General features: G+C 42.2%; 1 protein-coding gene across 1 annotated transcript; it reads left to right on the top strand.

Annotated features, from left to right (window-relative positions):
• The first annotated feature begins 7,761 nt into the window (after window positions 1-7,761).
• LOC109989052 (voltage-dependent calcium channel gamma-1 subunit) lies at window positions 7,762-26,373 on the top strand. Its single transcript, XM_020640658.3, has 4 exons — window positions 7,762-8,355; window positions 18,792-18,866; window positions 22,569-22,715; window positions 22,807-26,373. Exons 1-4 carry the CDS (start codon window positions 8,118-8,120, stop codon window positions 23,037-23,039), a joined length of 693 nt encoding a protein of 230 aa, XP_020496314.1. The 5' UTR covers window positions 7,762-8,117; the 3' UTR covers window positions 23,040-26,373.
• The last annotated feature ends 682 nt before the right edge of the window (window positions 26,374-27,055 follow it).

The following is a 27,055-nucleotide window of genomic DNA, read 5'->3' as shown; positions in this document are numbered from 1 at the left end:
TTTTGACTGTTTTCTGAGTGTTTTCTTACCTTTGGACTAGTCAACTAAACTGACTTTGAATTTCCATTTAGCTGACATTGAAATGTGTAGCTAGGAACAGCCCTAGTTAATACTGTCCTGTTGTTGGATCAGAATTCAAGAACACCTACCCTAAATAATGACTTAATCATTAAAACTCAGCTATGTTTTACAGTTAGCTTCCATTTTGGGCTGGTTTGGGGTTTAATGAAGAATTTAAACAGGATTGTTCCAGCTTGCAGCAAGTATTCGAACAATGACGTTGGGTTGATGGGCCTTTTGAGCTCAGCTGTGAAACAGTATGGCAGTCAGGGTGTGAAAGGAAATCCACATCAGCCATCCTAATGCTTGGCTGAACTAACAGGCTCATCCAGACTGCAGAAAGCTTGTCTCCTTGTCTAGAGCAAAGTGAGTGTTTTGGTTTGTGCTTGGAGGGGCTAGTAGACGTTCAGATAACTCTAGGCTTGGTAGAGTACACACTTCACCGAGCTCCATGTCAGCTTCATGGTTTGTGTCTCAGTTTAATATTTTTAGCTGCAGATGGAATTGTTTTAATTTGGTTGGTTTTTCTGTGCATCGAGTAAAGTGTCATGCTGGCTCAACATAGAGCGGCATGTAAAGTTTCTACCAATGTCATTGAGGCGGAGAATGGGGAAGCCTTGAATTTGATGGGACTTTATTTTGCATGTGCATGATGTATCTTTGTCACACCAAATGGATCGGATGACCTTGTTTCCCACTGCAGCTCTGAATTTGAGTCATCTCTGTCACCCCCTCATCTCTGTCCATCACCCTGGCTGTTAAGCCCTGGGAAATCTGAGTGTCATGGACCCTCACTGGTATTTTCATCCACAATGAAGCCATACACCGCCACCCTTTCCTCCTGAGACGGACCAGTAAAATACCTTCTCTGGTTATTGAGATTAAAATAGCAGACCTCCAGTCAGTCACAGAACATACTTGTTAGCATCGGTGCCTCACTGTTTGCAGGATGGATAAAATAACATTTTGGGTCTCAACTCCGATTCTGTCTCTTTGATCTGATATACTGATGTGACCACAAGTTGATACAACATCTTCCTAAACCAGATACTCACAATGGCAGCAATGGTTTATGGAAAAAAAGGCAATTAAGCAGCTATGTAAAAATGATGATGTAAATTTACAAAAAAAGAAACCTTATTATCACCTTTGTGTTTGGAGGTTCCATAATAAGTGTCGATCGGGGTCAGGGCCAGAAAAAAAGTCTGGACCCCTTTTCTAATACTATCAAAACTCTCAGTAGAAAAATACATAGATTCCCAAACACAGTACAAGAAAAATCCATGCCAAGCAAATAATAAACTGAGAGGGGATATCCCAAAGGTCAGATTGTAGCTGCTAAATGCACCAAAAAGTGTGCATCATTTGCTCCCGCTGTCTGTTCTGTCTCAAGGTCTAATTTATTATGCATATTGGCCTAGTGATGTACAAGCACAAACACATAAAGGGGTCCAATGCTGTGCAGTTTGCTCTTGTTTTGCGATTGAATGTCAAGAGAGAAGCTATCTGCGACTCCATGTAATGTGTTTCGCTGTTTAAGCAAAGCTCTTGGGCAGCTGGTTTGGCTCAGTTGGTGGAGCAGGTGACCCATGTGTGCAGTCAATCAGTCTTTGACGTTGTCGTTTGTCGTTAATCCACCATGAGCATAGCACTTAGCAACAATTAGAAAAGTATCAGCGACAAGGTAAGAGACTCATGTTAAACAACCCTCTGACGAAATTGTGTTGAGCTTTGAAAGTGAGGTAGAGGGAGATGCAGAAAGAAGGAGCTGGCCAGAGACAAACAGAGCAACAACGAAAAATGAAGTATTAGCAGTAACAGCTACTGTAAGTATGAAAGTTAGAGTTACTAATTGTATCACTTCCTGTGCTGTAGAGAGCCTGCTCCAGTGCCAGTTATTAACACTGCATGTGAAAGCATAACTAATGTTCATCACTGAACGCTGTAAGGATTTATCAAAGATAACAGCAGGCAACAGCTGCAGAAGTTGATTCCAGCCCCCATCATTCTCATGCACATCCAATCAGTAACTTAAAAATGAAAGGTTTTTTTTTTACTACTTTAAATCAAACGCTGGGAAAAGTAAACTTTTGGTAAATGAGGTTTTCATGCAGCAGAAGTCTGTGACAATAAAAACACATGGCCTAGCAGCAGGCGGAGGCTGCTGTAGTTATGTAACATCTTTACAAACGTGGGAAAAGCAGAATTTCATTAGAGTAGCCACATGTTGTTCTCGTTCAAAAAGCTGTGCAAAAAAAAAGTCAACCACAGAACATCCAAAAGCCTGCATCTTACAGTTAATCATCTCAGTGACCAAGATTAAAGTTTTACTGTTTCATTGATCATTCATGCTGAATTGAACATCATACATCAATGCCAATTAAGCATTTAAGGGGGTGGGTTTATTAAACTAAGACTTGTAAAATTTATCCCAGAGGGCAATTCGGTTCCACAGTCTATCCAGACCATAGACAGCTGGGTAGACTGTTTTTGGGTTGCACACTGAGAAGCGTCCCTCTCACACAGGTAGACAGGTGATGTCCACGAGACATTGAAAAATAGCTTGACAAGTTGTATCCAAAGTGTCTTGAACAGTAAGCCTTTATAGATTAATAACAGATTATTAAGATTTTCTGATTTTCAGAAGGAAATTTGTAAAAAAGCCAGTAATTTAGCATGCCAGCACACGCTAACGACCAGTGTTTGGCACCTGCCTGTCCAACAGAAAGCTGACCAACTATGAGTTTGCAAGCTTTATCCTATTGGCGTTTCACCTCATTATGATTATATTTTCTCCTCTGCGAGTGTACCATCAAGTCTGTGTCATACAACTTTGTCTCCATTTTCTACATCAAAATACTCTTAAGCCGCTCTGCTCCTTAAAGATACTATCTGTTCACTGTGCCTGTTTACATCGAGGTAGTGGAGCAGTGCCGGTTTTAATCGTGTCCAATTGCTGAATTGTATCCACTCTCTTTCCCAAAATCATGTGGGCTTTCATTGGCCGTGGGAATCACACCAGTTTCCCACCCAGAAACATCCAGAGTCAACCAAAATCCAGTCAGAGGACAGCGTCTCTGCAGACACAGTCACCACCACACACATATGGAGGCCAATAACTAATGATTGACAGCTTTGCTTTTGTAAGTCTGTATTTTATTTTTTAGGAAAAAACTTCAGACTCTACCTTTAACTTGCCTGGGAATAATTGTCCATCTGAAATAGTTCCATTACTCACAGGATGGGGCATGAATTGTTATCTGACCCTGTACTCTTTCATTCTCGCACTGGTGACACCCACCCATCTGCAGACCCCGATTAATTTAATTTTTAATTGGCATAACCATTACATTCTGAATTCCCTATCTGTGAACAGATAAATCACATACTCTCAAACTTTATAACAGATTGGTTTCTGTTCAAGTAATGACTAGCCTCCTGTTCTCTGTGATTAGAAACTAAAGGGTTCAATTGCAGTTGTGTCCACACCATTAGTCAACAGGATGAGGTTATCTCCCTTTGGAAGTCATTTAAAGGGCCAGCTGCCTCCCTCAGGACTCAGACTCAGGTCAGAGGTTCAACCAACCGATGACCACGAGGTCAGAGTTGTTGAGCGGTTCGAAGTCATTATACCAGCACCATCATTCAAAATAATGGTGTTAAGGTGTGGGAAGGACTGCACTGATTAAGGTTTCAGTGTTGATTGTTTATGTGTTAAGTCATTCAGGCCACCACAGACAGACACACACACACACACACACACACACACACACACACACACACACACACACACACACACACACACACACACACACACACAGTAAAGACAGTTAAATTGAAACCAGTGGAGATACTGTAAAACTGCAGTATGTAACTGGCAGCGGGTTGTCTCGTGAGAAGTGTGTCAGGCTTACGGCACTATCAGTAAAGCAGCCTTTTATAACTGAAGCTGCTGTGTGAAATCTGAGCGTGCAATACAACGCCTCACTTATAAATCCCTCCACGCCCTTGCCCCTCAGTACCTCTCCGACCTCCTACACCCACATACCAAGTGTTGCTTTCTCACAGCTTTTCATTTATCTTTCAAACTGTTGACCTTTTCCTGTCTATTCGGGAACTCTGTGGTGGTTTGATTAAATTCCTCAACTCACTCAATGGTGTCAATGTGGCAAACATGGAACATATCCAATTAGTGATTTTACCATTAACAAAAGGTGTACCACAGGGATTAGTTCTGGGCCCTGTTATATATTATTTACAACAGATTAACAACGCTGTTTCTTCTCTAACTGACTAAAGATTGACCATTAAAACCCATTTAATGAAATAAGATGAAAAGTAAGGTTACAAAAGAGATTCTGTTAAGGTTCAGTTGGCACGGGACCCACCTTATAAACAGTTTATCACAAAGTGTCGGCATATTGATCTACAAATAGCTGTACTTTGAAAATAACTCCAATACTTGTAACAAACTGTTGATCATCCATTTCTTTATTGCACAAAGATTAAACGGTGTTTAAAGGTAAAGTCAGAAGCATTGTTCTTTGTCTGCTCTCCTTCCTCACCTAACATGAACTTTAACCCTTTAAAAGTTAGAATACACCGACTATAAATTGAGCTTACAAAGCATTTAGGAGGCATCTCTCTTAAAACCAAAATAGACTGGCATGAGGGTCGTAAATATATTTGGTTCAAGCACATCAAAGAAACAAGTAACGGGTGTTTCGTTGTGGTGCCCTGTGTCAGAGCATGAAGAGTTATTCTAGCCAATCCCAGTTCCCATGGGTGAGAGGAAGGCTGGACAGTCCGCTGTCTATCCAGGGATGACACATATATATATGGGCAATTTGCCAATTTAGGCTGACAGGTTCACCAAATCTTTGAGGACAGCTGTGTAAATAAATATACACATTTACTCATTTCAGATTCCAGGCTCGTGCAGAAGTGCATGAGTAAAATATGCAAACTGAATGATTGTTTTTAATCCATCCAGGAAATTACTGGAAAGCTAAATCAGCTTCACGCAGATTTAACCATTTAACCCCCCTCCCCTCTCGTGTTTACATTAGTAATGGGTGCCTGCCTGTCTGTGTGTCTGTCTGTCCGTCTGTCTGTGTGTCTGCCTGTCTGTGTGTCTGTCTGTCTGTCTGTCTGTCTGTCTGTGTGTCTGTCTGCCTGCCTGCCTGTCTGTGTTTCTGTCTGTCTGTCCGTCTGTCTGTGTCTGTCTGTCTGTGTGGGCTTGTTGTGGGTGCAGGTTTGCAGATATTCCTTAAATACTAATGAGACATCTTTGACTTTCACTGCTGTCTGTGCTCAAGCCGAGGGGAAGTGGGTCACATTTCTCATAAAGACACTTAAAGTGGGCCATCGCTTAAAAAAGAGAAACAGAGATGTACCACTGTGATTTCATGTAGGGGAGTTATCAATGGGAAAAGCACAACTTTAGGGGGTTTCCTTTAATCTACAGTGTTTTCTTTTTGTTTCATTTACCTCCTCCACTTAATTAATAGCTCTGTTGTCTTTAGTAAAAATGACCTACAGTATGATGCACATAAACACATTACTAGTCAAAGTAAGTAGTAAAGTTAAAGTATCAAAGGAAAACGTTTTTTTTTATGAATTGTTGATTTTTGTTCCAAACTAGACAAATTTCACATCGCTGGAACCCAAGAGCAACCAATGGCGACTAGAGTCTGTTGGGGCACAAAGTGAAATTCACTGGGGGCCCCTCCAACTAGTATTAATCGCTGTTATGTTAAAAACTTATCTGACACCAGCGGCAACATTAAGTGACACATTTAATTTTTTTTAGAAATATCAGAACGCTTAGCGGTGCAACAACATTGAGTACCGTCAGTAGGGCCTCCTTAGGGAGGTTTTCTACTGTCATTGTAAAATGTGCACTTTCTAAGCCACTGTTGCATATGGTTTAAAGTTTGTCAGTCCTCGATTGGGCCCCCTACTGGCCAGGGGCCCCAAGCTGTTGCCTGACTTGCCTGTTGAGAAGCAGCACCTCTGAGATCAGGTGGGTGATTTTGACCCTCAATCTTTAATGAAATATTAAGATTGTGCTCGGTTTTGGCCATCGTAAATACATTTGATCTCTGATATACACAAAATGGAGCATGGAGGAGCATTTCCTCTGGGCAGTGCTTGCACAAGGTCAATCAATCAATCAATCAATTATTATTTGTTTAGCGCCAATTCATAACAAGTGTTATATTGAGACACTTTACAAAAAGCAGGTAAAAGACTTTACTCATTGTTATGTTACAAAAGAAAAATGGGATCGTAGAAGACAAGGATAATATGCAGGAAGGATTTCTCGTTTGTATTCCTCATGTTCCTGTTGTTCACACTTCCTTACCGCTGAGGTGGAGGTCGCAGCGGGACGTGCATGAATGAGGACAGTGGTGGTTGTGGGACGACACAGTCTGATGGTGTTGGCTGGTCGTCAGCTAAGCTGGAAGGTTGTCAAAATGTTTGAAACGTTGATACATTCTTAATATTATGTGCTATAAGCGATACAATCTCCCTTATTTTAATGATCAAAGTATAGAAAAGTACCATAGAAGGGTAATTAAATAGACACAGCAGTGTGCTGTCACATGAGCAAGACATGAACGTTACCTGTCCACCTGTATTCCTTTGTTTAACACGGCTCCTCGTCTACTGAGATTTTCTCAAAGGTAAGAAGAAATGCTATGGAAAGATTTTACCTTGACACCAAGCAGATAATATATGAGGCTGGAGAAACACTTTTTTGTAACCTTTTGTTGATGTACACCATCCATCTGTGTCATGAAGGTAACTGTTGGCAATGAACTTCACGTGTCTGCACTGTACACACTCAGTTTCTCCAATATTTTCCTCCATGCACGGACGTAACGCTCCGTCAGTTTTGCAGATTTCAACATTAACTTCTAAATTGTAACTTGTTTGTTGAGAACTTATTTGACGGGTATGATTGTCCCTGTGCAGTGGTGGCAATGACACATCATCCATCCATCCATTGATCCATTATCTTCCACTTATTGGGGCAGCAGGCTTAGCAAGTCGCCACAGTCGTCCCTACATAGAGATGTGGATCATTGTGAGCTCGGTCTGTCAGCTTGTCTTTTTGTCATTGTTGTCTCTGCTGCTGCGTTTACTCACATCTGCCTGTACGCTGCCCCTAACGTTCATATGCATACTGTATCATGTGACCGTGTTAAATTAATTTTTTAGGGATGTGCACAGCCAATGCTTGGGCACGAGTCAGCCATCAAGTTAAAAGTAAGTAAAGCTCTGGCCTTATGTGAGGAAGCAATTACAATATAGGACAGTGGATAGAGCCGGAAATCAGGGAGACCACTGCACCACCTGTGCCCCAACGATTACAATCATTTTTAACTTAATTTGAAGCATCCTGAGAAATATTAAAAGCAGTGATGTTCCATACTGTTGTCTGGCAGCTGGAGCCTTACTGCTGCTTGTTATAAACACATCCACTCTCTCCTTATAAATAGTTTACAAAGACAAATCCAAATCCCCATCCCCTGCACTGTAACCAGATAGGCAGACAGCCTGACAACTTGACTCACTGGTCACATTTATAGCAACCACCCCATCCCCCCCCCCCCCCCCCCCCGATATCTCCCCACCCACAGCAAAACACTTAACACATGCAGGAGCCCCCACGCCCATCGCCCACCATGCATGACAGACAGTTGGTTTGGTCATCAACTTTTCTGATCTACCTCAACAGCTGTAAGTCTAAACTTGCAGCCCCTCACTTGTGCAGCAACTCACAGTGTAGTGAGTAGGGAAAAAGGGACTAGAAAGTAGGACAGAGCAGTCTGGCCCCTTTCCCTTCCGAACCACAAGCACAGATTTGCGACAGGGGAGAGAAGACACTAGACTAGAAACAAGAAGAGACTCTGCTGCAGTCACTGAAGGAAAAAGCCCCTGGGACAGAGACCGCTGTGTCCACACTGCAGAAAATCCAACTTTATAGATTGATTTCCTCATACCAGGGGAGGAATATTCACTGAAAAGAACATCTGACACCTGAAAACATGCACAAGCGCACCAAGATAAAGATCGCCATCTTCGTCCTGCTGGTGGGTATGGCTTGCATGTTCACGGCGGTGGTGACGGACCACTGGGCAGTGCTCAGCCCGAAGGTGGATCAAGTCAACCAGACCTGCGAGGCGGCCCACTTCGGCCTGTGGAGGCTGTGCAAGAAGTACATCTACATCAGCTCAGAAAACTATGAACAGGGGCTCGGCTGCGGACCCATCAGTCTGCCTGGAGGTAAGAGAAACTATGAGCACAAAAACAGTTAACACTAGCACACATACTTACAGAAAAGGCACATTACACTGTCTGTCTGTGCTGTCGAACCGTTTAGACCAGAGGGGTGGTGCTAATGTTGTTTGTGACTGTGAGGAGACTCTATGATATCCAAGCTCTGAGGTGTGAAGCTTCTAAGATTAGCTTTTCCATATGACAGAAAAAAGTGTCCATAAACTTAAAGTTAGATCCAATATGAGTGAAATAAGGTTGTCCAAAGTACTTTAAAGTACTTTAAGCTTTAAAAAACAAACATCGGTATCATAAGACGGGGGCCTGGGAGAGAAATAAATCCTTAAAAAGATTGCCCGCAAACTCCTGCACACTGAGAAAATTACAGATACCATGGCAATGTTTTGGTACTGAAATGTTGCAAATGCAAATGAGTGCAATTTAAAGCTCACATATTCTCCTCCTCTTGAACCAGTTTAAATAAGTCTCAGAGCTCCTCAAAACATGTCTGTGAAGTTTTCTTGTTCTAAATCCACTCTGATCCTGTATTTGATCATGTCTATAAACCCCTCTATTTCAGCCCTGCTCAGAACAGGCTGTTTCTCTGTCTGTACCTTTAAATGTAAATGAGCTGTGTCTGACCACGCCCCCTCTCTGGAAGGGCTTGGGTGTCTCGGTCTTTCTCGCTCCATGTCCTATTGTTTACGGTGAGAAGGCAGACTTAGAGGGCAGAACAAACACCTAGCTGTGGGACTGTCGCCCACCTGGGGGAGGGGTTACTGTCCTTTGTGATGTCATGAGGGAAAATCTCCAAACGGCCTGTTTGAGCACACATTTTCTGAAAAGTGGAGCAGGCTAAGGACGGAGAGGATGGACTTGTCTCATCATTGGGGGGTTTGTAGACAGATTAGGGACCCATATTAGAGTTAGAAGAACATAGTGAAATGTATTTTGCAGAATATGTGACGTTTAAACAGTGTGCTGGAATTTTGAAAATTGAAAGCCAAGTACCCAATTTTTGATCCCTCGAATTTGAATTTGTATTTTCCTGGTGTCAAAACTGGTATCAATATCGTTTAACTAAAGGCCATATTAAGGCAACTTTAAGGGGGTTTATAAGTCTTCCATTGGTCATTGGTCAGTTGTTTGTTGACCTCCACTGCCCCTCCCTTGAATAAACCTGTTGTCTGCAAGCAGACAAGCACCAAAGACAAGGCCTTGAGGGATCCCTGAAGTATCAGTAAGATTTACAGATAGAGCCAGACCACATATGACATCAGGGCTTTAACCAGAGATGGCCAAAAATGAACCATAAGGTTTTGACTGAGCAGCACAACAGCTGATTTCACTGCCTCCATTCTTTTTAAAGGTTTGTAAAACCAGCTGCAGACAACTGATGCTTCATACAAGACACACCATGGAGCAACGCCAGGGAAGTGACTTTATAGCAGTGATACAAGTACTTATATGGGATAGGGTACTTATAGCTTTCAAGGAGGAGCACTTTAGTTTACAATTTTCAATTACTTCATAAACTTTATAGATCCTGGGGGATTATTTTTAACTGGTAATGAAACAGGCTTAAGATAAGACTGATGCCCCTCTATGAGCTACAAAAAGGAGACAATCAGTTACGAGACTAATTCACTTTTTAGAAGTATTTGGATGTCCAAAAACAGCACCGGGGAGGTAGGGGTCAGATGAAGGGATTTACTGCTGTTTAGTGTTTTAGTGTTGTTCTATACATCTGCAAGAGAAATGTATTTACGAAGTGAGTGATTCATTTGAGAGTTTAAAAAAGAAGAGGGAGTTTTTTTTTCTCCAAATCCCAACTCGGACATGTACAGGACAAGATCAAGAAGAGATAATATGTTTGTCCACAGGGGGCACCAAAATTGACCTGAAACAAAATCTCCTCACAGCAACTCTAACAAGACACTTTATTTTTTGGTCTAAAGAAGTCTGTGTACTTTATTGGGGAGAACAATGATATCCAGAACTATTAACAGAGAGCGATGTTTACTCAGTACACTTTAAATGATTTCAACATTACTCTCAAAGTAACCTTTGAGTCATTGCACAGCAAGTCAGCGAGAAAAATGTGTAACATTTCCAACACATCAGTCACAAAGATTAGATTTATTCTAGAGATCATCAACAGACTGAAAACTCTGCACAGGATAAACTCCTTTCACAACAGCTGCTTGAATAAAAAGGGATGTAACTGAATAAAATGGTGGTCAACTGAGGCGAACACCTCCTGACTAGCTGTGACTCATTGACTTGCACCGGCATGTTGACAGCTATCCTAGAAACCATTAACTGACTGTTGATTGTTATTTGACCTTGCATGTGTCCCTTTATGTAAAGTTAGCTCCAAACTTTCAGACCAAATTTGTCCGCGTTAGAAAGCTGTGAAAAAGTCCCGAAATATGTCCAGACTGATGGAGGCTGCTAGAACTTCGAGGAATCCCAGACACTGTCTGCACTGCAGGGCCATTCCAGGAGCAGATGAGATGCCGGAGGGGGGTTCAGTGGTTCCAGGCATGGCAGGCATGTGCTGAATATATAAAATCACCTCGGCCAACCCTGAACTGCTGGAAATTCACGAGATTGCAAAGACAAGTGACAAATACTTCTGGAGCTTTCGTTTGCTGTTTTCAGTCAGCATATGCAGACTGACAGATCAACAGTTTAGTGGGGGCCACAAAAACCACACAACAGCTATTCGGCAATGTGCAGCCAATGTAAGCATGCTCTCGAGATCGTTAGGCCATTGATGATTCCATTTTTTGCAGCAGTCATCATGTCAGCTGTATGGAATTAAATAGGGATGTAACTATAGTCTGTGAATATTAATGGACGAAGCCTGAGTGACGTCAGCCATCTGTTCCTGCAGGGGTGCCGGAGGCTTATTGGCAGCAGCCGCCATGTTGGAAATGCTGTCTCAGTCTAACTTTCGGTCAACCTAACGACAGGCTGACAGCTGGAGCTGAGGTGGATTTTAAGCCTCTTGACGATCCGTTACACCGCGCCCACCTGTCAATCATGTCAGCTACACGCCTAACTATGGATAACAAGTATCGTTCATAAAATCAAAACGGAGCCGTTAAAGAAAAAATCACCCCGTACAGTGTGTGTCAGTGAGGACAATAACTAATCAGACCTATTTAGTTTTTTGTACTGGGCTGTAAACATGTTAATTCATGCTGTAAAAACTGCTTTTTTGCCTGTGGTCTGTATGTGACTCCCGGGGTTCCTGGAGTCAGCCTCAAGGGGACACTCGGTGAAATTCAGAATTCTTCACTTCCGCATCGGCTTCATTTTTCAAGACCGGAGGTTGCTGCTGGGATGTGACGTGTAAACAATTAAATGTCATTGTGCTGTCTAGTCATCACCAAAATTACTAGTGGGTTAAAAAGATTATTCATATTTTTATAAATCTAGGCTCACAATGTCAGATACGTCAGACTCGGCAAAAACGTTGGCCAAAAATGTACAAATCTTGAGAAAAGTTTTAGAGTTCATCAAAAGTTTACTAGAAGCAATCACAGGAACAAATAATCACTAGACAAAAACAGGTCGAAAGAGTTCAGTCAAAAGGTAATTCACCAGAAGGTCACTAAGACAAAAGGCTGGACTGCTACTAACATATTACACAAGATACTGAGACAAACCGGCACAAAGGGTAGTGGAGCTCAAAGACTAAATACTTACACATGGGGTAATTAAGACAAGGGAAGACAGCTGGGTAGTTATGATTAGTCAAGCTCTCAGCTCAAGCTCTAGTCATGAGCTTGAGCTGGGACCAAGACACTGACCCAGTAGGGTTTCCCCAGCATCTGTATCCAAATTAAGCCTAAAATCTGGTATCGCGACAGCTCTACTTCCATCTTTAAAATTATATATGCCTTATTATCATTCCAAGCCAATCCAGACGATTTCATATTTAATTTGTTGCAAGGAGCGACAGCAGTTTCTAACCAGTCACTTAACCTCCTACCAAATCACCTACAACCATACAAGTGATTTGTGACGGCCATCTTGGTGCCTTTATTTACAGAAAGTACATGTTGTAGATGTTCCATTAATCTGCAGGGTTTTCCTCCTGGCTGTATTAGGACAGGAACATTATTGTTTATCATAGCCGAATGTCTCCAGAGAGGTGTCAACCTCTGACGCAAAGCAGGCGGACTTCAACAGCGCATGAGGAGGGAGACCCTGAGACGCTCAGTTGGAAAATATGGGCTGAGTTAAAGAGTAGGTCACGACTGACACAGTGCAGATAGTCTCAGAAAAAAATACAGTGTCCAATGCAAACTTAGATACAATTTTGCTCAAGGAGATGGACGAAGAAAGTTTCATCCAAGCCAAAAATTGACCTGAAGGTTATTTCTATATGTGAGGCTTTACACTGAGCTGTGGTGCAGAGTTTTCCTTCTTTCTTCAAATTTTAAGATCTGTCTTTTTATCGGCTTTTCCTGCTATGAGCCGTAAATAAGTACCATCACATACAAAGACACCCCCCCATTCATGTTTTTTTCTCCAATTTTGTAATCCAATGACATCTCAGCCGATGTCATGATTTTATTTCTCCTTGTTAAAGATTCAGAAAATGTATTATTATTTTCTTTAAAAACTGTGCAAACTGCTCAGCAAAGCAGTCAAAGTGGTTATTAATAAAAGCCACGTAAATACTCAGCTGTCTTGGGTGGGAGCCGCGAGGGTCAAGTGTTCACGCGAAGTGCAGCGTTCCCCATGAGTGACAGGGCCGCCTGGAAGAGTCAGGCAACGCCGGCTGTCCCACCGAAACTGTTCCCACGGGCCCTTCCTGCAGCAGACTCACTTCTCCGTTCAGCCCACTCAGGCGCTCAAGTTACTTCTACCCTGAAGATAGGATGCAAAAGTAACTAAACCGCTGGTATTATGCCTTTATAGGCAGTCAGATGACATACCATAGGGGACATGGAGTAGCCTGTGACATCTGTATGTTTATAGACATGTGCATTTGTAGGTTTATAACTGGATCAAAGCTTCAGTTTACTTATTTTTAGTAAGACTGTTACACAGCCTGACAGGTGCCAGAAAACGAAGAACATGTTGATATAATTTCCTTGAATGCTTCTTTTTGCACGTGATTTATGAAGGAGGTTTTACTCAGAGTTGTATGTACACTGGTGTTGACCCTGCAGCAACACTACTTCAGTTGTTGTCTCGTGTCAGGAAGGCCCATTTACAGAGCCAACAAAACAAAAAACCCAGGCTCAGCGCTCTGGTCCAGTCTTGGTTGTAAGAACTATAAAAGGTGCAGCTGTGACATGACAGTGTGCAGAGGGTGCTGCTCGTCCGACGTCCTCACCTGATCTTTGTTAAAGTGACAGATTGCCCTTTAAGGAAGAAGTGATGTTTTACAGAGCGTGGAAGAAGAGTCACTCTCTAAGCAACCGTCTGGATTCCCCACAAGTTTAATTCAAATGAAATAAAACAAAGTCATAAAACAGAGGAGGCTGCAATATGTTGAATCAATAAATAATGGCTGCAATAAATAATCAGGTTCAGGTCGATATGATCTCTCTCTCTCTCTGTCTGCCTGTCTTCCTCTCTACAGTTCTCCTTGTGCTTGAAGATTTGTTTTTGTCCTGTCTGTTAAATAAGCAGCTGTTAAAAATGGTTAAAGATGGTAAGCGGATAAAACTCACCCACAAGATTTGTTTAGCAAAAAGAGACACCCAAAAGCACCCCTGGATACGCAAAAAAAAAAAGGAAGTCATAAATCTTAAATAAGTCCATCAGGTTAATAATGTGAGGTCTCTTCCGCTATTCTTCTTGTGCTGCTGTTTTTTGCACTTTTATCTGACTGCCTTTATCAGAATGATTGATCTGTTTTTTTATATAAGTACGATAAGCCAATTCCCCCAAAACGTATGAAGACACTTGAACTGTGACTGTGTCAAACAGTCGGCTCAGTTGCACCAGTTAATCCAAGGCTAGCTGACAGTTAGTGTTAGCATAAATATTAAACTCAAGCATCTGTCCAACAGGTAAAATATTTACATGCTGAGTGAGAAAGCATCTACCTGCCTGCCTCTACATTTAGAGTGTTTTATATTTATTGCGATAAATACAGACTTTTGTTAGGTGTGTGGTGTATTGTGAAGGCTCATAACGCGATTAATTGCGCAGCTCTGGTTCAGAGATTATGTTTTTTACGGTTGAGCACATGTCTCTCTACCCTTTTCTGAAGGACTAAATATTTATAACATTTATAAAGCCCAGAAATGTTATGATATGTATATAATTTATGGACGTTATAGAGGTTAAACTTGTGAAGAAAGTCCGGGCTGACGGCAGGGAGGCACAGCTAACATGCAGCCAACAAGCAGCCGTAGTGAATACAATGAGCGATGTTTGACGGCCAGAGCCGTCAAACATAAAGATGGTTCTACAAAGGTGTAATTAAACAACACACTCATGAGTATCTGCTTGATACAGATAATGAAGTCAGAGCATCCAACCCAAAGCCTAATGAGAGCTGAGTGGCTCCCCTTGAAACATAAATGAAACACTAGATTTGCATTAAGCCATTTGGCCTGCTGGATGTTAGGACCTTAAAACAGTCGTTTTATGATGAGATGAGGCTGCAGCCAGAAGGGGACGCCTGCTTTTAAAAGGGATGAAGTAAACAGAGGCTGGATTTGCATTTCCTTAAAATCATGAATATTCAACGTTTTTAAGAATGAGTGAATTTTAGGCAACATTTTCAGCTTCATTTTTGAACGCAAAGTCTAGCTCAGAAGAAGATGCTGCACAAAGGGAATAGTGACTGGAGTAGCAATGGGAGGCTGGATTTCTTTATAGCAGGTGCTGATGATTTCTGATAAAACGACTGCAGGGCTGCTTGATTTCTGTCACGTTTGAATCGGACACAGCCACACACAACTCATGCTAGCTAGCAGCTGCTTTTCATTTGGGGCTAGCATTAGTTAAGGCACAGCACATTAGACAAGCTTACTTTAAGCTCACTAAGCTAACTAACGGCCTGTTCTTTCATTTAGAACAACACAATGTCTCAACCACACAAGCAGTTTAGTAATCTAACTAATGCCGGGCACACAGCACGATATTCAAGCGGATTTCTCCCTCCCCTCAAAAGTAAGCAAGGCTCCATATAGCCGTTTTCACATATGCACTCCGGATAATATCTAATTATTTACAGGAGGAACGCTCCGGAGATTCTCCCGACCTAGCCGTTCACATATGCTCCTCACAGCGGAGGACAGGGAAGGGCCGCGGGGATTTCCCGACGTAAGACGTGACATAAATAAACAACGTGGAAGTATCGGCCGTAGCAACAGAGTCCGCTACACAACGCTATAATGAGAATATTTGCCTTTATTTCAATGCTTTGTGTAATCCAATGGAATGACAACATCCACAAAAGAGTGGAGAACAACATACTGACGAACAGAAAACATAATGCAGCCGTTTAATTACAGAGATCGTAGAGGTCGCGGGAAGACACTTTAGCCGGTCACTGTATATAAACGTCATTCTCTTTCTATTGGCTCAAATTGAAAACCTCTGGAGTATATTCGGCCGCGTTCAGACATCAAATCTCCAGAGTTTTTCAGGAGATTTCCGTATATGTGAAAAGGGTTTATATTTAGGGTTCTTCAGGTTATCTTGCCAGATTTTCCTGTGATGTGAGGTATGTTAGGGACCAAGCCTTGGAGGCGAAGTGGTGGCCATGTGGTTAGTTTGTGCAGCCAATGTACAGAGGGTTTAGTCCTTGAAGCTGACGGCCCAGGTTTGAGTCCGGGCTCCTTTCCCACACATCATTCCCCTCTCTCTCTCTCTCTCTCTCTCTCTCTCTCTCTCTCTCTCTCTCTTTCTGATTTCCGATTCTATCCACTGTACTGTCTCTCCAATTAAGCCCCAAAAAAATCTAAAAGAAGAGAAAGAAACTTTTTGGATAGCATTTGTATATTTTTATATAACATATTCAATCGCACAAGTTACAAACCCACCAATCAAATTGCACAAGCTGCAAAATGTACTTATGTCAGTGTACAACAGTGCAACTAGTTGCCAGCCTCTATCGTACCCTCATACATGTGCTTTCTACAGTGAAATTAGTGAAGCCTGTTGCCTAGCAACAGACCTCTGTATTTATGTTTGTTTATGATAGCCGGTCCCTGTCCTCATTCATAAAAACATTTCTTTCCTATGTGGGCCAACACGACATGGCACCCAGCATTAAAAAAGTCCAACATTTCAAGAGAGGCTTTTGTAAACATTTCAACGTTTTTTGAGAATTTGTTTGTGCTTATTTAGATCAAATGACCGTTTCCTTTTTGGAGCAGACTGGCGTGCCTTTCAGCTTGTCCTCAGTGATCCGATAGCATGCAGTTCTGCATATTTTCACATGAAAGCATTGCACTGACGTTCCCCGGTGAGGCTGTATGGGGGGGGGGGGGGGGGGATTAGGGAACATACCAGCCAGAAGTCATGCACTCGATTTTGCACGAGATTAAGTGACATAAATGTTCTCGCACTCCCTACATACGATCACCTGAATTTAAGTGTGTTTTTCAGACATGTTACAGGAAGTCTCACACGCCTGCACATCCTCTACTTTTTAACATGTTTGCATTATTAAACCCCAACTGGAGGTATGCCGTATAATAAAAGTCAAGTTATCAAGATCTATCAGCAGACCAAGCCTGTACTGTTTGACATTTTTTAACACTTGGTAGCGAATTAAAGACTATTTCCTTAAGCAGAGCACCCTGTGATCACACAAAGCAGTCTGACTTCATTTGTGCAAATCCCCGAGGATTAACACCTCGTCTGGTAGACAAAAAATTCAATGTGAAGACTGCTGCATCCATTTTAACTCTGACAGTCAATCGACGAAAAGCAGACCAGGCTCTGCACGGCATCATTAATTTTAGTGGTCGTATTAACCCTTTGCTGGTGCCAATGACGTGAGAGGTTTTTAGAAAAACAATGTGAGGGGGCTCAGGGAGCTTTAGAAGTATCTGGTGCTCACAGTGTAATGCAGCAGGTGGAGTACAGCTGACAGGGCAGAAGCATGCAGTGGCAGAGGTGTGAAAGAGTTAAGCAAAGAAGAAACACATCCCTATAAATGAGTGCAGGCCAGTTTGTGGACGAAGATGAATTAAGACAGAGAGTTGGCAAAAAAAACAGTTTATGTAGCTCATATTACAAACCAAGTCCACATGCTAATCAGCTGTTTGTGTTAAAGGCTTAATATGCATTTTTTTCACATTTAAATGTAATAGAAATCAAGTATATCCTCTGAAAATAACTCTGTGAGTCATGACTGTCTACAATGGGTGTAACACCCTTTCCTAGCCGTAGCTACATTTTTGTTTACATCGTCGGGACGGCCAGCCAGCTCATCCCCTCGCATATAAAAGTTGTTTAATTGCGGGACTAGAGAAAAGAAGACGAACATACTGTACTCACTGCTTATTTGAATGTCACGTAAGCATTTCTAGGTCGCTAGCATTAGCATGCTAACACAACAATGCAGCGCTAGTTGCTTTGGTTTCATGCTGGTGCTCAAGGACGACATCTACTGGATCAAAAAATTGCATATTAAGCCTTTAACAGAACATCTGAGTCAAACCTTCTGAAGAAGTGAGTTGGGTCATTTGGGCGTCTTTATAAAACGTACTGCTGATGAGAAGCCTAACATCAAAAGATAAGACACATTCGGTGTAAAGAAACAGTGACAGGAGGGTGAGCTGTGGGATATAAGAGAGAGGAGAGGTGTGCGTGTGTGTGTGTGTGTGTGTGTGTGTGTGTGTGTGTGTGTGTGTGTGTGTGTGTGTGTGTGTGTGTGTGTGTGTGTGTGTGTGTGTGCATTGCTTTATCGTGTAGTTTTTTTCTTTTTAGACTTGTTTGTGTTTTTTGTCTTTTTTACATGTCATTGGTCATCTTCTCCCTATGTTACCCTGTCATGTTATATTTATTAATCCTGTGCAGTCCTTTCATTGTAAAAAATACATTTGTATTGTGACAACCCAGTCCTGTCTGCAGAGCTTTTTTTTCCATCTATGGAGCTTTTTATTTTTATTATCATTTTTATTTTTTTGCTTTTCAGCTCACAGGTTTGTTTTTACAGCTTGTTTTGTTCAGTTTTAAGAAACTTACAAAAGCAACAATAATCCAGATCTTGCTGCTGTCCATTTACCATTCACATATTACTTTCAGAAAGCCACTGTTGTCCCTCCACATGTGATGCTCGCTCTGTGTGTGTTCATAGGAAGCTGTTTTAAATGACATGAGGCCATGAGAGCTTTATGCTGTGATAAAATAAAAAATGTGTTTACATCTGTCCCCATGAAGAAAACCACAAAACATGAAGCAGGTAAAACTGTTGGACTAAATCTGATTTTCTTTTTTTTTTCCCACAGAGGAGAACTGTACGTACTTCAGACACTTCACTCCCGGGCAGGACGCGGAGATATTCGAATATAAAACACAAAAAGGTACGTTTCAGGTAATGGTGGTTACACCTTAACCATCCTGTGACATGGAGGTAATCCCTCCATGTTTGAAATGACTAAAAGGGAGACTGATTTGTGATCATGTTGCAGGTTTTCAGTTTCCTCATCAGTTGTTGCACCGGCAGCATTGTTACATTGAAGCCAGTTACACATGTTATGTTGAATGTCCTTTAAAGTCAAACATCAAACTGCCTGCCTCACAGTTTCCCATGTGACCTGCTCCTGCTCCTTCTGCAGCTCCGCTCTCTTTGGGTACACTTTTTGTAAATTCATGTGTCACTTCTAACCGCAGCACAGCCGGCACTGTCCCTGCAGGCGAATTTCAACCAGCTAGCAGTGACAAAACTCTGAACAGGACATCATTAAATCCTGGGTCAGAGACAATATAGGCTTCATTGTCTTTTCCCAAAAGTCAGTGTGTCCATGGAGTGAAAACTGAGAGCTCCATCCTTGAGCCAAAACAGAGCCCGTAAGTGCACAAGGATCATCAGTTGTTTTACATTTGTGCAAATGTTTAGTTTTCTTTTTGTCACAAATGATATCAGAAGATTTATGGACTTTGAAAATATGTTGTTGTTGGCTTCATGAAGGCTACGGGGTGAGGGGTGGATACTTTATGGCATACGTCATGTGGATACCATAAAGAGAGTTCAACACACACAGCTTTCTTTGAGGAAGATGGCTCAACAAAGCTGGTTCAAGTCTGGAAATTGGTCTGATAGCTGGAGAGCTGCCCGTTCACTTACTGAGCACCGCCAAGGCGCCCTTGAGCAAGCATCCCCCCACCACCACAACCAGCCCATGGGCACCACCACATTCAGCTCCCTCACTCTGACATCTCTCCATTAGTAAATGTCCATATGATCCTGTGTGTGTATTTCAGCCTCTGTCTTCTTCTTTGTTTTATTGACTTATTTTATTGACATATTTCTTCTGCTTCTTCTTATAAGTAGCCGTAGTGGAAGTGCAAATAGATGTAGTAGTATTGGTAGTAGTAAACTATACACAATAAGTGGGGGTGGGGTGGGGTGGGGGGTACCAGCCTCGGGTGCACTGCTTCATACTTTGTCTTTTAAACACGACATGTCAACCACATAAAGCTCAATAAACACTTAAAGCGGTTGTGTGTTAGTAACCCACGCCCCCGTTCCCTCCGTCTTCCATTGCTTCCACCCAGCACCCCCTCCCCCTCCAGTGACCCTGTTAAAGCTGCGAGCCCACTGAGCCCGGCCAGTGCATGTTGTATGACAGGCCTTCTATGTATAGTGCGTAAGTGAGTGGAGGACTGTCAGACTCAATTATTGGGGTGTAAATGTGAATAGTCTTTCACATGATGTCCGGCACACCCCCGCATCCTAAACACTGACATGCTAATGGAGGCATTCATGGGTACCCTTCCCCCAACAACTAACACACACACACACACACACACACACACACACACACACACACACACACACACACACAGGTCTTCCCTCAGCTGAAGGCTAGCCTCTAAGAGACACATTACAAGTTAGCTGTAATGATTGCAGAAGCGACCTGAGCCCCCTCTTGAGTTATTCACCCTTGAATGAATCATTCGTGATACCATAATGGTGCATACGCTTGAATGAACACAGTGGACGTACACTGTGTCACCACATGCACAAACATCCACACGGTAAACCTCTTATCTGCTCTGGGGGAGTCTCCAGTATAGAGAGAAATTAAGTGGAAAGATGTATGTAAGTTGAGAATATTCAGTTGAGGACATTGTTAAAATGTTTTCAGCTCTTTATATTATTTTAACAGTGAGTAACTTTACAAAATGTCAACATAAACTTCATTCAGATGTCTCTCAGTTTTTGGGAAGAACGCTGATTCCAAAAGTCTGCACTCTGGCACCCACACTCGTTTGCCTTCGGATTTCAGGCACCCCACTCGATGTCGTCGTGTGAACAAACAGACAAAACGCAACAGAAGGTTGCAGTTTTTGGATGGTATTGTTATCGTGCAGGGCCTTTTCTTCCTGAATTGCTTTTTCACTTATGGACCTCACAGCGGGACACTTTCCCTGTCAGACGGGAGGTGGGGGTCTGAGGAGGCAAGACATGATGTAACAAGAACAACAAGAAAGTTATGGACGAAGCAACAGAGTCCAATGGAATTTTATATCAATGCTATGTAAGGGCGCAGATGGCGGTTAGGTCGGGCACCATGTAGGGAGGTTATAGTCCTCCAAGCAGGACCCTTGGGTTCATGTACAACCTGCAGCTCCTTCCCTGCCTGTCATTCCCTACTCTCTCTCTCTCTCTTTCTACCTGGTTTCCTACTCTATCCACCGTCCTATCCATAGAAAGGGATAAAAAGGCCCAAAAGCGATCTTAAAATAATAATCCAAGTCCGTAACTGGACTTGGCTGAAGATCTTCAAGATCTTGAAGTTGGGGTGAAATATTTGTGATTTTGTGTTCACAGATGCTGCTCATCCGGGAAATTTCTGGAGTTTTGTGCATGTGTGAAAACACCACTACAGTCCACTTGTGTGTATGTAAAGACAGAGAAGAACAACTTAACCTGAAGGCGTATTGATAGTTATATGAGGAATGCAGTGGTTAGTATGTCCATGATCTGGTAGGAATGATGTTATAAACCTACAAACATCTGCATACATACCCATGAATACTTTCTAAAAACATATCCTGCAATACTGGGACTTCAAACTCAAACCCCTTTTGGACTGAATGAAGCCCTTTTTTTATTCCCGGATACAGGTTTGATATTCTTCTACATGTCGCTCACTTCTTCCTGAGAACTGTGAAACCCTTTAGCTGTACAGTAGAGTAAGTCCTGTATGACTGAAACACAGGTTTGATGTCTACCTGGCTCTTGATGTAAAGGTGTTTCAGGCCGAGCCAGCCAGAAAACGAGCTCCAAAGACGTGCAGTGCAGTATCTCAAAAGAGCACAGACTGTGCAGGGTGCAGCCCATCCTCCTCTGCCAGCAGGAGATGAAGGCCCTTTGCCCCAAAGGAATGTGTTTCCTCAGGGCATGGTTCACAGGCGAACAGGAGGCAGATCAAAGGGCCTGCATCCCATCCACCTCTCTGCTGCGAAAAACAAGCGAGCTGCTGTCCCGATCACACAGACGCTCAGGAGCTGGGAACACAGCGGCAAAGTTACAAGTAGTCAAATGTTAAAGATACATGTGAGAGTTCAAATATCACTATAGCAGATATCAAATATGTCCTCATATTATATAATGTTGAGTAATGCCATGTGAAATCAAGCTCTTTTCTCTTCAGAGGTAGGCGGTTTTAAGGCACCCACACGAGCCCTTTTTTGGACGCCCCTCGGTTTGCCAGGTAAACAACAAACCAACAGGTGTTGCAGTGATGGAGGTGGGCAAGAGAAGTGGTTCAGATAGAAGTGATTGTACCTAAAAAGCCTCTGCATGTTTCTAATAAGCTCCACGAGCAGAAACGTGCTCAAACTAAGATCAATATTGGAGATGCTTTTGAAACATGGAGAGAGGTTAGAGGTTAGGTCAGTGTCCAACACATGGCAACCTGCGAGAGCTTTGGGAGGAGGGGTCGGAGTCAGACAGCTCTCTTCAATTTTTTTGAATATGGACTGCAGTTCCCATTTTAAACATTAGGTGTCAGACCTACATATTGCTCCTTTAACACTCTTATCTTTCTTTGCAGAGTATAACATCTCAGCTGCAGCCATCTCCATCTTCAGTCTGGCCTTCATGATCCTCGGCTCTCTGTGTTTGATGGGCTCATGCACCGGTAAAGGCAAAGGACGAGACTACCTCCTCAAACCGGCTGGCATGTTTTTCGCATTTGCAGGTGAGTCCAGTTAACGAGGACCATTTTAAATTTGCTTGCTTACTTTGCCAGTGAGGATTCTGAAGTTGGCACACCTGGTTCTCCTTCCCAGGTCTCTGCGCCTTCATCTCACTGGAGGTGATGCGTCAGTCTGTCAAACGCATGATCGAGAGCGAGGACACGATCTGGATCGAGTACTACTACGCCTGGTCCTTCGCTTGTGCCTGCGCCGGCTTCGTGCTCCTCTTCCTCACCGGCTTCGCCCTCCTGATCCTCTCCATGCCGCAGATGCCCAGGAACCCGTGGGAGACGTGCATGGACGCCGAGCCGGATCAAGTGGAGTGATAGCCATGATGGGAAACATACCTCACTGCAAATCAAACCAACTTGAACATGGGCCTTTTGTCAGAGGCCCCGGGTACACCTGGTATTAAAGTCCCCATGAAACGGAACTTCAACAGTATTCACCTACCGCGTCGGCGAGTATTTTCTACTGAAACAGAACCAATCACAAGATGGGAGGTGGGACATAATGTAAGGGTGAATTTGATTGGATCGCTAAAGAGTAGGTGTATCACAACAAACATGGCATAAAAATTAGACAAAACTTTTTAATTGGTTGAAAATTTGTAAATGCCCCTGACGGCAGCATGAGTCATCAGACTTTTGAACAGGAATGTTTTACAGTAAGAGAAAATACAGTAACTTACAGTAGATGTTAAATACTTTATTGGACTGTATTTGGCAGACGCTGGATTCAAACTGGGAAAATGTGATTTCCATTTCATGGGGACTTTAAATTTCATCCTGGGTTAGCTGATCATAAATCGACAGCTCGGAGGAGCACATCTTGTATTGACATGTGTTTCCAAAACATGTCTCATGTAGCCTTTTAAAAACAAAAATAGATTTGAACTCCTTGCTTTATTTGAAATAAATATACATCTTCTTTGTGTCCTTTATGAAAAGAATCAAGTAATCAAACTAATAAGAGACATTAAGCGATGTGTAAAAACGTTCAATTAGAAAATGAGATCATGATGAATCACAGTACAGGCTGTGATTCATCATGATTCATCATTGGCGTTACAAATCATGTGTTGAGGTCACATGTGAATATGTTGACAACCCCTTTCCTTTCTCTGCTTTCCTCGACTCTGCAGGGGATCAACCTATATTAAAAAAATAATATGTTTTTCCCGTTACTGAATCCATACTGGCTCCTGTATATGTCCTGTATTTTCAAACGCGGCCCACTTTAATTGTAGAATACCTTTTCACATGCTTGGAACGATACAAGAATTTAAAAACAGCAGATACATTTTCAATCAGACAACAAATGTCAGTCACTTCATGCAAACATCGCCATGGGGACAGAGACTAGGCGGCCCTTCACTGGTCCCGGGACACTTAACATTCACACCCCCAGATGAAAGTGAACACACGAGTCTCAGACCGTCTTTAAATGTCGTCTGAGTGATCGGATCTCAATGAACGATGCGCGTTAATACCAGGTGTAATGAGGCCAGGATCCTTACTCTATATGAACAACCACGGCCTGCAACACCTCCTTAGAATTTGGTTTGGTGCCCTTAATGTTATAATTATGCATCCTCTTAGGTCTACATACCTCAATATGCTTCACCTTAATTTACATTTCGAGTATAAAGAATGACACAGTCATGGCCATGGCAGTAAGGGAGTTTATTTGATTCTTCTAATGTTTGTGTATGATATCTTGTACATATATAATGTTTGTTTGTTGATTTTTGTATGCTCAAGGAATCAAGGGAATTAAAGTGAGTAAGAAAAGCAAGTGAATGTGTGTGTTCAAACGTCTAGCTGTACATTTTTAAGATTTTATGAAGAACCTTTAAAGATGCAAACTGCCTCATTTCGGTCCGAGCGTCATGAATAAATGACTGGTTTGAAGCAAAGCAGCAGCACATAGCAGGTTTGTGTCTATGTGTGTGTTTGTGTGTGCATGTGTCTGAATGTTAAACACCCACACAGTCTGCAGCACTGATCATGCTGGAAAAGGTTCAGTTCTAGCAGGTGCACAAACAAGGCCTTTTACTTTCAGTTCACAAACCAAACCGATGCATAAAAAAATGTCCGCTCTCTTTCATGTGTCAGCACAACACATTTTGTGTCAAGCAGCTTCGTTGTTTGGAATGAAACCCCCCAGAGCGAGCATAATCTGTCAATGCCAACCTTTGGCCGATTTACAGGCACTGATCAGCGCGGCTGTTAGAGACTTTTTTTCACACATGCACTCCTGAATATTTCTAGAAAATTTCAGGATAAGCTGCACCTGAAATCTTCCTGAGCTGCATGTTCACAGCGTTAGACTTTCCCTATAACAACAAGAGTGGGGAGTCTCAGGAGGAGGCAGGGTATGACCAAGCAGCAACCTCGATGTTGAAAAATGAAGCCGATCCGGAAATGCAAAACCCTGCAGTTCATCGAGTGTCCACTAGAGGCTGGCTGCAGAAGCACAGGAAGGCACTTATGACGTTTTCACATCTGTACTCCCGAAAAAATCTAGATATCTAGATATTTTCAGGATTTTCAGGAGCACTGCTGCGGATATTCTCCTGACCTGGCTGTTCACATTAAGCTCCTCACAGCGGGAGACTATCCCTGTCAGACGGGAGGGGGGGGGGGGTCTCCTGAGGCAAGACGTGACGTTAAAAAAAAGACGCAGAAGTAGCGGACAAAGCAACAGAGTCCGCTTTATGATGCTATAATGAGAACATTTGCCTTTATATCAATACTATGTGTAGTCCAATGGAATCACAGAATCAATAAAAGACCGGAGAACAGAAAATATAATGCAGCCGTTTAATAACGTGCACAGAGATCATAGAGGTTGCCTGCAGACACTCTATGCACCTAGCAGCAGTCACAGTATAGAAACGTGACTCCCCCTTCTATTAGCTCGAGCTGAATTCTCCGGAGAATATCCTGCGGCGTTCTCACATCAGCTAACTCAGACCTTCTGTGGAAAAAAATACTAAGAGGCTGGAGGAGAAACTCCGGGTGAAGTCCAAGTGAAAAATGTTGTTAGTTTTCGTTCACACATACAGCTCCTTCTTTTTCAGGAGATTTCTGCAAGTGTGAAAGCCCTGAGTGGTGGAGTTGTGCCAAGTAATGCCGCACATCAAGTTGTGAAATTCTAACTTTCTATGACAGAACAATCATGTGAGCTCAGTAGGAAAAACAGCTTAGTCAATAACATCTTAAAGAACTTTATATCTTTGAAACATTTTTCACAGTTCAAGCTGCTTTTTTGCTTCAGTTTCACTTCAGTGTACATTTCTTTTTCAGGGGCTAATTGGCCTCAATAAAAAATGTTGACGCCAGCCAAGTTCTGGCATTATGAAAAAGTTGGTGTCCAGTAGATTTAACAGTTTGAAAGTGTCAACTTGCTGCTGTTTGTCAAACTGAAACCCTCAGTGCTCTGAGCTCGTTCAGGACGTGTTATTTCTCACTGCATCTCTTTTAACTTAACATTTACTAACTTAGTTACTTTTCTCCTGTTTGTTTTACGAGGAAACAAGTGAAGTTTAAGGAAGTAAAAAAACAAACAAGGTTTGAGGTTTTTGAATGCATTTAGATTGTGTTTATTATATGCTTTCTTTGTAATGAAATAAAATCTTAAGACGCTTTGAGAAAACTTTTGTCTGTCCTCATTTTGTTTCAAACATCAAATCCAAATGAGACATTTTCTAAAAACTGTTTCGCAGTTTCAACATTTGACATGTCGTCTTCATGCTGTTTCCATCTTTAATAAATCATACATACAACACGTCTTAACCTTTCACGGGTTGTAGTTCAATAAAAGTATTTTTTGCTCACTGTGAATGCTTTAAAGGCAGGGTTGGTCATTGCTGAAAACTAGCATGATTTTGAAAGTAGCATTCCCTCAGTGCTATGTCTACACCTACCCCAGACCTGAGATCATCTCTTACATTGTGTAGAAACTACGTCATCTCATGTCTCATTCAGCAGTAAGTAAACTCACAGTATAAACTCCATCATCGATGAAACGCTTTGAGTGTGGGCTAGAACATGCAAGAGGTAGAGAGCGAGCAGGGAGACGTAATTGGTTTTTCAGATTGGTACCTCGTGGCAGACATTGGTTGAAGTTTTTACAGGCTTACAACTGCTGCAGATGACAGATTTTCTTTGTACCTTTTTCAGAGAACATGAGTTATTAATTTCTGTCAGGACCTAAAGACAATTTCAACCAAAATCTTAAAAAGTGAATCTGGTGGAAATTACCAACATTGCCTTTATGGAGCTTCAAGTCGATGTTAAACTAAACTCATACAGTAATTCTTGTAGAAACTGACCCG

Source organism: Labrus bergylta, chromosome 1 (assembly GCF_963930695.1).
Source record: "Labrus bergylta chromosome 1, fLabBer1.1, whole genome shotgun sequence".
NCBI lineage: Eukaryota > Metazoa > Chordata > Actinopteri > Labriformes > Labridae > Labrus > Labrus bergylta.
This window is presented reverse-complemented; position numbering and strand designations above follow the sequence as displayed.

What these genes read in the sequence shown, in the direction of transcription:
- LOC109989052 (XM_020640658.3), top strand. Translation starts at nt 8,118, where the DNA reads ATGCACAAGCGCACCAAGATAAAGATCGCCATCTTCGTCCTGCTGGTG. An exon ending in ACCCATCAGTCTGCCTGGAG is followed by an intron (nt 8,356 to 18,791) that starts GTAAGAGAAACT and finishes TTTTTCCCACAG; the next exon opens with AGGAGAACTGTACGTACTTC. An exon ending in CATGTTTTTCGCATTTGCAG is followed by an intron (nt 22,716 to 22,806) that starts GTGAGTCCAGTT and finishes TCTCCTTCCCAG; the next exon opens with GTCTCTGCGCCTTCATCTCA.